Here is a 12,896-nt window from a genome sequence, read left to right as displayed (position 1 = left end):
TTGTTCGGGTCCAGCCACAAATCAACATTCTTTTGCTGTGAATCCAGCCACAAGTTCACGATTTAGACTGATTTCCAATGATCCCCGCCGCACGACCCAATCCCACCAAGAAATGGTTACAGAAACTAGCGAGCGCAATTTGGAGAGGTAAGCTCTTAAACTCAGATGATTTTAGGAGTTAACACTCTGAGTTTGAAAACAATGCATGAAATTGTGGAAACTCATCAAAAGCATCCAAGACAAAAAGGCCAAAATTGACTAGCATCACCCCTATCCCATAAAACTCATCTTATTAGGGTGAAACCACCCTCGCACAAAAGATTCTAAAAGGCAATTTAACATGAGAAGCCTTTCACATTTGTGGCTTAGCTCGGCGTATCACCCTTAGAGTGATGGCCAGACGGAGGTCTTGAATCGAGTGGTTGAGCAATACCTGAGGGCCTTTGTTCATCGTCGGCCGGGTCGGTGGGGCAAGCTTCTGCTGTGGGTAGAATGTTCGCACAATTCTTCTTGGAATGCTAGTTCAGGGTCTACTCCATTTGAGATAACCTTTGGTCGGAAACCGTTTACTTTCCCGAAGTATATTACAGGCTCTTCCAAGCTTGATGCTGTTGATTCCAGCTTGGTCGAACGAGATGCCACCATTCAAGCAATTCGAAAGAAACTTTTGAAAGCACAAGAGTGAATGAAGAGGTACGCTGACAAGAAACGCAGAGAGGTGACTTTCAATTGTGGTGAGTGGGCCCTGGTCAAATTCCGACCACACCGGCAGACATCGGCCAAGGGAGCTCAGCGTACCCCCGGCAAACTATCCAAACGCTTTTATGGTCCATTTCAGATACTAGAGAGGATCGGACCAGTAGCATATCGGTTGCAATTGCCGGAAGGGATGCACATTCATCCTGTATTTCATATTTCTTCCTTGAAGCAGTTTAAGGGACCACCGGACAACGTGGAAGCAATTGAATTGCCGGACAACTTTGATGGCTACCAACCACTAATCTCACCCATGGCCATCTTGAACCCTCGTAGAAAGGATTCTACTTCGAATGCTCCCTGGGAGGTGTTGGTGCAGTGGAGCGGGTTATCTCCCGACGAGACATCATGGGAGGATTGGTCCCAACTCTGCCAGGAATTTCACCTTGAGGACAAGGTGACTCTGCAGAGGCAGGGGTAGAAAAGGAAGAAGAAACAGCAATAGAGAACCAAGAGGCAAACATGGAAGCAGGGGTAAGCATAGCAGGAACCATAGCAGATCAGCCCAAGGGAACCAAGAGGAAAATTACTAAGCCCAATTACCTTGGTGATTACGTTTAGAAGAATCAGAGCCAGCCAAGGAATGCTTCGTGAATCTTGCTTGAAGGATTGGAGCTGTCGACCTTAGGGGGAGCAGTGCACCAATTCTGTTAGGATTGTTAGGATAAAATTCCTTAGGGGGCCCACAGTAGCTCAATTTAGTTATTTTCATCCATTATAAATACCATGTACTCAATAACAAGCAAGATCAATGAGAATTATTCAGCTTTACATCTGTGCCTTACCTCTTCTTTTCTTCTCTTTACTGGAGGAGCTGGTCCTCGAAACCAGTAGACTTGCCCAAGTCTATCAATTACAGTGCCACCATACACTACCACCTCCACATAAATCTAAACATAGAATCGAGAACAGATTACAAATCAGTGTATTGGGTTGAAATCGGATTGGAAAATCTCTTGCAGAAGAGAAAAGGCCACAATTGTAGATGCGAAAGTCGTGGTTGATGGTGGTGCAAGAAGCAATTGAAGATCTGAAATCCATCATCAACTGAGAAGGTAAGAAAGAGAAGGAAAGGAGAAAGAGCGGGGAGGAAGGAAGAGAAAAAGACAAAATGCTATATGGTGGTTCTGATGGCTCCGTCGTACCAGTTATGCTTGCAGTGACACTCTCCTCGGCAAAACAAGTTTGGGTTGCGCACGCTAGAACGTGTCTTTGGTACCATGTGTCCGCCTTAGTAGTTATAACTGTTTGGCACCATATTTCACTGTTACTTCGTGTAATAATAAACATTTACATGAGCGCGTGAAATAATGCTTGGAGCCCCACTTAGCATTTGGTATACTATCTTTTTCATATTTGTTCAAGTTTGATTCTACACTCCCAACGTATCAACCATTATCATACTAAACTTTTTTCTTCTAACAATGGCTGCAACAACACGTTCCTGTGCATCCATCTACGATGTGTTCCTCAGCTTCAAAGGGGAAGACACCCGTCAAGATTTTACTGGCTATGTCTACAAAGCTCTTGATGACAGGGGAATCTACACTTTCATTGATGATGAGGAGCTTCCGAGAGGAGACAAAATAACACCTGCAGTTTTCAGTTTTTTAAATCCTCAACTCGTCTTCGTAATTTCTGTATCTTTTTGCTTTTAATTCTTCCCGTTTTTGTATTTGCAGATCATAATTTGAAAAAAAAAACTTCACTTCCTAATAATTAAGCATGAATAACTGCTAAATAATTTTTTTAAAGACATTTTCACTTTATTTTTCATTATGAAAAGCACATTTATTTAACAGTTATTAATGCATAGGCCTTTCTCCATAAATTGTTAGGATCCCCCAGTTGTATTGTAGGTTTGAATCTTAAGTTGCTCTTTTTTGAAACCTGTAAGAGTTTAAGATCAGAAAAGATTACCATATGTATACCATTAGAATAAATTTCATCTTAATTTATATTATGATTTTCTTTCCATTTTTAATTTATGTCAGTAATATTTTCTCTTATTACTTATCAAGTTTGGAGCGGTTAATTACGATATTCTTAGGTTCTGTGTCCTTAAAAATAAAGGTGTGACGTTTGGAGAAATTGTTAGGTGATATGTATGGGACCATTATGTCCCCTTACACCAATAAATGAACATTTGTAGATGATTTAATAATAATTAGTATAATAAACTCATTATTCTTAGATTAAATTCTAATTTTATCTTAAAATTTGAATTTAATATTAAATTAAAAACTAACACAAAAGATGATATTGTCCACTACATACAATCTTTTTGTTTTGGAATCTTCCGATAATAAATTGACTCAAAATATAATTTGCACATTAAGATTAATGTCATCCAAATGATGAGAACATATAAGGAGAAAATGAATTTTAATTAATACCCTTCAAATTAATCTCAAGAGTCGCTTGTCCATCCTTTGTAAGCTATTTGCAATAATTTCGGGTTAATTTCCTTAATTTCTATTGGCAAGGTTCTATTGGCAATATCCACGAAACTTCCTTAATTTCTTTATTCTTAATGGAATTCTTTTCGTAGTCATCCACCAAGGTTCTATTGGCAATATCCACGAAACTTCCTTAATTCCTTATCATTGTATTGCATGGTGAGAATCAGGTGCATGTGTAAACTGTAAATGAAGGAAACCTGTGTTTTAAATTCCTTCCCCATCCTATATATATTCTTTTTTCTTTTCTTAGCATACTTTTGATCGATCCTTTTAACTACAACTTAAGAATTTGAGATTTCATTTTACAAAATTTTGTTCCAATAATCCTGTGAGTTGTGAACTTCTTTCTTTTTGAAGGATTAATAAGCCAAAAATGAGGTTGGGAACTAGAATTAGTTAAATTTTGTTAATGTGCTGCTTAGGTTGTTAATGTGTCGGTAGCATTCTAAAAAACACAGACATATTTTCCACAAGTTTGAACGGTATGTCCGCGTAATATTATCGTGATTCGTACGATATATATATGTCCGTGTAACATCCACCAAGGTTCTATTCGCAATATCCACCAAATTTCTTTAATTTCTTCATTTTAGATGATCTATTTTAAGTTAATGAAAATTTAAAAAAAATATTAAATTTTTTAGTTATATTTAAACCTCTTATTTTTAAATTTAAATTTTAAGGCAATCTTTAAAATACAAAAATGAGTCAAACGCAATTCTAATGCAAGAAAACCTTTGAAGTTTATAATTAAAAAAATCAAATTAATTAAAAAAATTCATACTTATGATTAAAAATTTCTAATTTTTCTTGGGAAGGATGTACCAGCAGTTGATTAATAACTTTATGCTTTTTTTATGGAATTAATAACCTTTTTTGTTATTAGGAATCAATAACTTTATACTTATAGTAAAATTTTCAATACAAAAAGTTTTTTTTAAACTATTTAAATAAAATAGATTGAAGTATTGTTTTTTCAACATATTTTAATATAAAAATAATTTCTATAATTAATTATAATAATAATAATAATTAACTATGTATATAATTAATTATTGAAATAATAACTACTTCACAGGTCTCGTCTACCTTTATTTTTTTATGAATTGGTAGGATATTTTTTTATGATAATAGTATGTAAAAATTGAATTCTGAAAATATTGTTTGAAAACTAACATTGTAATTCAGTTTTAAATTAATTTCCACCAGCTTAGTTTTATTTATCTAAACGTCCTTTGGAACAAACGCCTAATTCTCATCCTATGGAAAGTTAAATGAATCATAATTTTGAATCGGTTCCCTTCTTGAGAGCTAAAGTTCACAAAATAGCCATGAACTTGGAGTTGAAAGAATGTGTTCTTGCACATTAATCTCAGCTCACAGAATTTGTGAAATTTGCTAATTTTTTATGTCTGAAAATTTTAATGGGGGACGGGGAGAAATTAATATTTAGTACGATTTTGACTTATTTGACAGACAGAGAGAAAACAAAAATAAAAAGCGAGACATTTTCCACAAGGCTATCTACTTTGGTAGGATGTCATTGTTACCATATGTCGTGTTACTCTGCGTAATAATAAACATTTTGTATGCTATCTTTTTCATATTTGTTCAAGTTTGATTCTACACTCCCACCATATCAACCATTATCATACTAAACTTTTTTCTTCTAATAATGGCTGCAAAAACACGTTCCCTTGCATCCATCTATGATGTGTTCCTCAGCTTCAGAGGTTTAGACACACGCCATGGTTTCACTGGCAATCTCTACAAAGCTCTTGATGACAGGGGAATCTACACTTTCATTGATGATCAGGAGCTTCCGAGAGGAGACGAAATAACACCTGCACTTTCCAAGGCAATTCAAGAGTCCAGGGTGGCTATTACTGTGCTTTCTCAAAACTATGCTTCTTCCTCGTTTTGTTTAGATGAACTTGTAACCATCCTTCACTGCAAGAGTGAAGGGCTGTTGGTTATACCGGTCTTTTATAAGATAGATCCTTCGGATGTCAGACACCAGAAAGGTAGTTATGGAGAAGCAATGGCTAAGCATCAGAAGAGGTTCAAAGCTAAGAAGGAGAAGCTGCAGAAATGGAGGATGGCTTTGAAACAAGTAGCTGACTTGTCTGGCTATCATTTCGAAGATGGGTATAAAACCATACTAATATATTTTACTTTATGGTTTTTATTGGATTAGGTTTTACTTGTCTATTGATTTAACTAGTAAAATTCAAATAGAAAAGAAATGTTCTTGTTAACCTTGACAATTATTGTACCTATCAAGACATGGATGCAAGGATTTTAGGCTGACTTCATCAGAACTTTTTTTGTTTGTTTGAAACAGAGATGCATATGAATACAAGTTTATTGGGAGTATTGTTGAGGAGCTCTCTAGGAAGATTAGTCGTGCTTCTTTACATGTTGCGGATTATCCAGTTGGTCTAGAGTCACAAGTGACAGAGGTAATGAAGCTTTTGGATGTTGGATCCGATGATCTTGTCCACATCATAGGGATCCATGGAATGGGCGGGTTAGGAAAAACAACACTTGCTCTGGAAGTTTATAATTTGATTGCTCTCCATTTTGATGAATCCTGTTTTCTTCAAAACGTGAGAGAAGAATCAAATAAACATGGGTTAAACACCTTCAAAGCATCCTTCTTTCAAAATTACTTGGTGAGAAGGACATCACCTTAACACGTTGGCAAGAAGGAGCTTCAACGATACAACATAGGCTCCAGAGAAAGAAGGTTCTCTTGATTTTAGATGATGTTAACAAGCGCGAGCAATTAAAGGCTATTGTTGGAAGGCCTGATTGGTTTGGACCCGGTAGCAGAGTCATCATTACCACTCGGGACAAGCATCTGCTAAAATGTCATGAGGTTGAAAGAACTTATGAGGTGAAGGTTTTGAATCACAATGCTGCTCTTCAACTGCTTACTTGGAATGCTTTTAAAAGAGAGAAAATTGATCCAAGTTATGAGGACGTCTTGAATCATGTAGTAACTTATGCTTCTGGCCTTCCATTGGCTTTGGAAGTCATAGGTTCCAATATGTTTGGAAAAAGTGTAGCAGGATGGGAATCTGCTGTGGAACATTATAAAAGAATTCCCAACGATGAAATCCTAGAAATTCTAAAAGTAAGCTTTGATGCTTTGGGGGAAGAACAAAAGAATGTTTTTCTTGACATTGCTTTTTGCTTAAAAGGATGCAAATTGACAGAGGTTGAACATATGCTATGCGGTCTTTATGATAACTGCATGAAACATCACATTGATGTGTTGGTTGACAAATCTCTCATAAAGGTTAAGCATGGTATAGTTGAAATGCATGACCTAATTCAGGTCGTGGGTAGAGAAATTGAGCGGCAGAGATCACCAGAAGAGCCAGGGAAGCGCAAGAGATTATGGTTACCAAAAGATATAATTCATGTTTTAAAAGACAACACGGTGAGTGAGCTCATGAATAGTTGAAATTTTTTTTGCCTATCTCATATTTACATCATAGTTAACTTTTTCTTGATGATTTGTAAATTTCTCTAAGCGAGTCAATTGATATTTCATACAAGTTGTATTGTGGTTGATTCGTGCCTTTTTGCATTAACAGGGGACTAGTAAAATTGAAATTATATGTCTGGATTTCTCCATATCTTACAAAGAAGAAACAGTAGAATTTAATGAAAACGCCTTCATGAAGATGGAAAACCTTAAAATACTTATTATTAGAAATGGAAAATTTTCCAAAGGTCCCAATTATTTTCCAGAAGGTTTGAGAGTACTGGAATGGCACAGATATCCTTCAAATTTTTTACCGTCTAACTTTGATCCGATCAACCTTGTTATATGCAAGTTACCTGACAGTTCCATTATGTCATTTGAGTTCCATGGCTCATCGAAGGCAAGTTTAAAGAGCATATTTTCCTCATTCCATGAATTAAATTTATTCATTTGTTTCTTATTTCTTTTTTTTTTTCCTTTGCAGAAGTTGGGGCATCTAACAGTTTTGAAGTTTGACCGGTGCAAATTTTTAACACAGATACCTGATGTATCTGATCTCCCAAATTTGAGGGAACTTTCATTTGAAGATTGTGAGAGTTTAGTTGCAGTTGATGACTCAATTGGTTTTCTGAAAAAACTTAAAAAATTGAGTGCTTATGGTTGCAGGAAGCTTACAAGTTTTCCGCCTCTCAACTTGACCTCTCTTGAAACACTTCAACTATCTGCGTGTTCCAGTCTTGAGTATTTTCCAGAAATATTAGGAGAGATGGAAAACATAAGGGAACTTCGTTTGACTGGCCTTTACATAAAAGAATTGCCATTTTCATTTCAAAATCTTACTGGACTCCGTCTGTTAGCCTTGAGTGGGTGTGGAATTGTTCAGTTACCATGTAGCTTAGCCATGATGCCCGAACTGTCTTCATTCTACACTGATTATTGCAACAGGTGGCAATGGATAGAATTGGAAGAAGGTGAAGAAAAATTGGGCTCAATAATATCTTCAAAGGCACAATTGTTTTGTGCCACGAATTGCAATCTATGTGATGATTTTTTCTTAGCAGGTTTCAAGAGGTTTGCTCATGTAGGATATTTAAATCTATCGGGGAATAATTTCACAATCCTTCCTGAATTCTTCAAAGAACTGCAATTTTTAAGAACTCTTGACGTGAGTGATTGCGAGCATCTTCAGGAAATTAGAGGGCTTCCACCAATCTTAGAGTATTTTGATGCAAGAAACTGTGTATCCTTTACTTCCTCGAGTACAAGCATGCTTTTAAATCAAGTATTGTCTTATTTTATTTAATGTATATGATTTGATGATGTATGCTGCACTTAATGCTGTTAAACTTATGAATTATGACTAATAGGAACTGCATGAGGCTGGAGGAACCCAGTTTGTGTTTCCAGGAACAAGAATACCAGAGTGGTTCGATCAACAAAGCAGTGGACCTTCAAGTTCTTTCTGGTTTCGTAATAAATTCCCTGCCAAACTTGTTTTTCTTCTTATTGCACCTGTGTCGGGTGCCAGCTATCCTTTCCTTGAGCCCAAGTTGTTCATCAATGGCAAAGTTCTGCCATTCAAAAATGAGGTGATAGATATGTTGAAATTGGATCATACATATATCTTTGATCTCCAAGAGTTACCTTTCAAAAATGATAATCTCTTTGAAGAAGTGGCTTGGGAAAAGGAATGGAACCATGTGGAGGTTAGATATCAAAGTGTGTTAGAGTATGAAAATGAAAAAAGAAAAGGTGTGTTAGACTTAGAGAGCTCACTCATTAAAGCAACTGGAATCCATATATTCAAAGAAGGTGTGTCAGATATTCGATTTGATGATCCATATCTCAGCAGCTCTGCATCAGAAAGCCCCTCCTTCCTACAAACCATAGCTTTGGGGACACGCAAGTTTTCCATAGCTTTTTTCTTATTCTTTTCATGTTTTTTATTTTATTATTTTGGTTTCAGTTGTCAAAAATTCACTTAACCCAACTGCTGTTCACCCTATCTTCAACATGTACTTCTGACTCATTTATATTCATTTTTCACGACTTTATGCATTTTCTATATATAACCTTTCAAGTTTTATCTTTCTATATATTTTTATAGATGGATTTCAAAATTACATAAACCAACAGATATTTATCTTATATATACATTGTAATTAAAAGAAAGTAAAAAAAAAATTCTTTAATATACTTTTAGATTTTTTCCTTACAAGTTCTACTATAAAACAATATAATAATATATTTGTAATTTATTTGTATATTTATTTAATAATATATTACAATTTTGTTTATACTACTAATATTAGTATATGTGATCTAAAAGTATATACATTTGCAAATTTTAATAAAAAATTTGAATGCTAATTAATTAATTAATTTATTTTTGAATGTTTATTGACAATATATTTCAATCTTATAAACACAACATAAAACTTATTGTAAATATATGGTGTTTTAAATATATTTCTAATTTAGTTTAATTTCAGACATAATAATGGAATAATATTTTTTTATTAAATAACTAAAAAGTTGTAAATTTAAGTGCAAGAAGTCAACTAAACTTGTATTCAGGTAAAAACATCGAAGTTTAAAAATGACTATTAATATCATATTAGTTAGATATAAAAACATGTCAAATAGATAAGTAAATGATCATTTTTTTCCTGAAATTGGGAGACATAGCCAAATTAATTCCTGAAAGTAATAAAATGATAAAAAATAATATTTTCTTAGGTTAGAAAAAAAAATCTTTGAAAATGCAAGATGTCACTCATTTTAGTCCAAAATTCTTCTAAATGTTGTGTGACTTAAATAAAAATATAAGCATAGCTTCGTGGACTAAATGACAATAAGTATTAAGTTTAGGAAGTAAAGTGATATTGTCCTAGGATGGCTGATAGCTTGTTGTTTTTAAATTTATGAATGGAAATTAAAAACGAGGCATTAATAAGGATAGGAAGTAGCCTAAGAAATAAACAAGCCAAAGTCCAATTGATTGATTGATAGCTTCCATCCTCCCTTTGGTCATATTGCTTCCTGATGCCTTTCTATTTTGTGTGTGAGTGAGAGAAGCAACAAAGAACAATCCTGAAATCACTTTGGGAAAAACTGTCCACAAAATATCAAGAAAAACTAATAAGAAAAACTAATTATCTTCAGACATTGGAACGATGGAATTAGAAGTTTTATGGCATCTGGTTAATTCATCATAGGAGCTTTAGTCATATCAACAAAAAGCACAGGACTATCATTGTAGAGCTTCTGCAGACTCAACTCTTAAACTTATAAGAATTTATCTAATTTAAAAATAATATTAAAAACCTATAAATAACATAAACGCATAAATATAATACTCACAATTATTTAACACTCTAGCTCCACAATAAAGCAAAGTAGCAAAAACCACATCGACCCAGATCCACCAATATCAGAAATTATGTAAGTCATACACAAGATCAAGACAGTAATCAGTGGAGATTTGTAGTTATATAATAAAATTATAATTTATAAATGCATCAGAATAATTACAAATAAAACGTATTAGAACAATAAAAATTACACTGAACGAGTTGATAGGAGTGTAAATGGACCGAAAGGTATCAGATTTATAGTTACATTAGTGCTGAATGGATCAAAAAGTGAATAATGAGCTTATCACTAATAAGCCAAAGTGAAAATAATGGACCAAAATTAGACTCACATGAGTGGATGAGCTGAATGGGTCGCTGTGACAGAGGAAGGAGCTTTAACCTGTTGCAAATGGCAGAGGAAGGTGTGAAGTGTGACAGAAGAGGTGACTTCGACACAGCCAAGGGAGAGACACAAATTCAACACAGGAGAAGAGACATATGAGAGAAAAAGTGAGGGAGGGGCAACTTCAACACAGCAGAAGGTGGACTCTGTTTTGTGAGAAAGTTGAGCCCTAATCAAGTGAGAGAAAACATGAGAGCTGAGACCTAATTGTTGGGGTCCAGCCACAAGTCAACATTCTTTTGCTGTGAATCTGACACAGAGATGAATTCATGAAATCAGACCTGAGTTCACGATTTAGACTGATTTTGAATGATCCCCGCGCGAAGCAATCCCACCAAGAAACGATTTCAGAAACAAGTGAGTGCAATTTGGAATGGTAAGCTCTTAAACTCAGATGATTTTAGGAGTTAACACTCAGTTTGAAAACAATGCATGAAATTGTGGAAACTCATCAAAAGCATCCAAGACAAAAAGGCCAAAATTGACTACCATCACCCCTGTCCCATAAAACTCATCTAGGGTGAAACCACCCTCGCACAAAAGATTCTAAAAGGCAATTCAACATGAGAAGCCTTTCACATTTGCCAGTGTTGGGGGTCACCTTTGACATTACAAACTAACGACAAAATTAAGTCTAGACATACCAAATTCTTTCAGAGAAAAAAATGGTTTGCCATCATTATCAATACATTATACATGCACATCTAAATGCAAGAGTCTTAATTAAATAACTGTCACAATTCAAGATTAAGGGAATTGTGAATTAGACACCAGGAAAGTTTTGCAATAAGATAACTGAATTTGTTATGCACATCCAATAAGTAAAAGTACACAAGCATATTAAATAAGTAGGATGAAAGTAAACATAATCAATTTGATCACAAATAATCGTAAAACATCTCACATTCTACGGACCACACAGCCACATAAGATGATTAAGGTTCCATTCACAGAGCAAACACGTTCCAAACAAAAGAAGACCAAAGATTTCGGCACTCAGAGGGGAAAAGCTTTGAACTTTGACACTCCCAAGGAGTCACTCAGAAGGGTTTGTTTCGTGGGGAGTTTTGGCGACGATGGAGAGGGCGTGGAGGCCGCTCTGGAGCTCGTCGGCGAGGAGGTCGTAGATGAGACGGTGTCGTTTGACGAGGCTCTGGCCCTCGAACTTGGGGGAGACGATGTTGAGGTTGAAGTGGGTTTCTTTGTCGGAACTACCCTTCACGGCGGCGTGGCCCGCGTGCTGGTACGACACGTCGTCCACCTCCAAAACGGTGGCTTCCAGCGCCGTTTGCAGCTTCGACCGAATCCTGCTGGCTCGAGATAGCACTGCGGTCGCTCCTCTCGAACTCATCGGATGAATGGTGATGTCGGCTTAGGGTTTTGAGAATAGAGGAGTTTCCGCAGATCAAAACATGGACCAAAATTCATTTCAGCTTGGTTTTTTGACTGTTGTTTTTTAAAAATAATTTTTATCATCAAATTGGTTTCAAATTTTTAGAAAATATGTAAAAAAAAGTGCTACAAGTGCCACTGCATTTTAAATTATTTTTTATAATATTTTTTCATAAAAGACAAAATATTTTTATGTTATTTTTATTTTTGAAAATATTTTTTAAAAGTACTTTTTAAATTTTAAACAAACTTATTTTTACTTTTATTTTATGTTTTCTTAAATAAAAACATAAAACTTTCAAACCAAAACACTATTTTAGCTAATACTTGATTTGAGTTTTTATTTTTGTTTTTTGTTTTCATTTTTAAAAAAAATAATAACAAAGTCACTTTCAATCAATCAATGTTTTAAGTTATGTTTATTATTTTAAGACTTAAATATAAGTTAGTGTTTTTTTATCAGTTTATTTTTTTAATTTTAATTCATATTAGTTGATTTTTCCCAATTTTGGTTTAGTTTTTTTTTTTAGTTTTGTAAGTTTGTGATTTTTTAATTTTAATTTTTTATTTATAGTCATCACAAGACTTCGCTTGCTTATGTGGAATAAAATTAAAAAAATACAAAATTACAAACTAAAAAAACAAAATATCTTAAAAAATCTAAATTGAAAAAGTACAACATGAAAATGAACAATTTTTTTACGAGAATCAACATTGAAAAAAAAATATGAACTTACAGTTACCAAAATTAAATAATTAATTACTTTTTATAGCATTAAATAATTATTCTTAGACTTTAATTAATTAAATATTTTTAAATTCAACCTTTTAGGTTATAAAAATCAGTCATAGATAAAAATAAATAAATACTACACAACACTAATTAGTAATTACCATCAAAGCATGAATGGATTTAGGTGATCCAAACCATTCTTTATTATTATTCTTCCAAGGTATGTCACAAGAAAACATAAAATATGCACACCTTACTCACTTTAATTTTCTCATTGTCACAGAAAACATTCTGAAAG

At 34.3% G+C, this 12,896-nt stretch overlaps 1 protein-coding gene and 1 pseudogene across 2 annotated transcripts; one reads left to right on the top strand and one right to left on the bottom strand.

Annotated features, from left to right (window-relative positions):
- The first annotated feature begins 4,748 nt into the window (after positions 1–4,748).
- LOC114390797 lies at positions 4,749–8,779 on the top strand (annotated as a pseudogene). Its single transcript, XR_003662017.1, has 6 exons — positions 4,749–5,366; positions 5,563–6,666; positions 6,824–7,114; positions 7,199–7,996; positions 8,082–8,433; positions 8,467–8,779. The product of XR_003662017.1 is annotated as a TMV resistance protein N-like (transcript).
- Positions 8,780–11,220: 2,441 nt separating this feature from the next.
- LOC114390796 (protein BOLA1, chloroplastic-like) lies at positions 11,221–11,907 on the bottom strand. The gene has a single exon (XM_028351679.1). It carries the CDS (start codon positions 11,822–11,824, stop codon positions 11,510–11,512), a length of 315 nt encoding a protein of 104 aa, XP_028207480.1. The 5' UTR covers positions 11,825–11,907; the 3' UTR covers positions 11,221–11,509.
- Between the last annotated feature and the right edge of the window lie 989 nt (positions 11,908–12,896).

The sequence above is a fragment of the Glycine soja genome, chromosome 16, assembly GCF_004193775.1.
Source record: "Glycine soja cultivar W05 chromosome 16, ASM419377v2, whole genome shotgun sequence".
NCBI lineage: Eukaryota > Viridiplantae > Streptophyta > Magnoliopsida > Fabales > Fabaceae > Glycine > Glycine soja.
The sequence above is the reverse complement of the archived record's forward strand: the minus strand, read 5'-3'. Positions and strand labels throughout refer to the sequence as shown.

What these genes read in the sequence shown, in the direction of transcription:
- LOC114390796 (XM_028351679.1), bottom strand. Translation starts at nt 11,824, where the DNA reads ATGAGTTCGAGAGGAGCGACCGCAGTGCTATCTCGAGCCAGCAGGATT.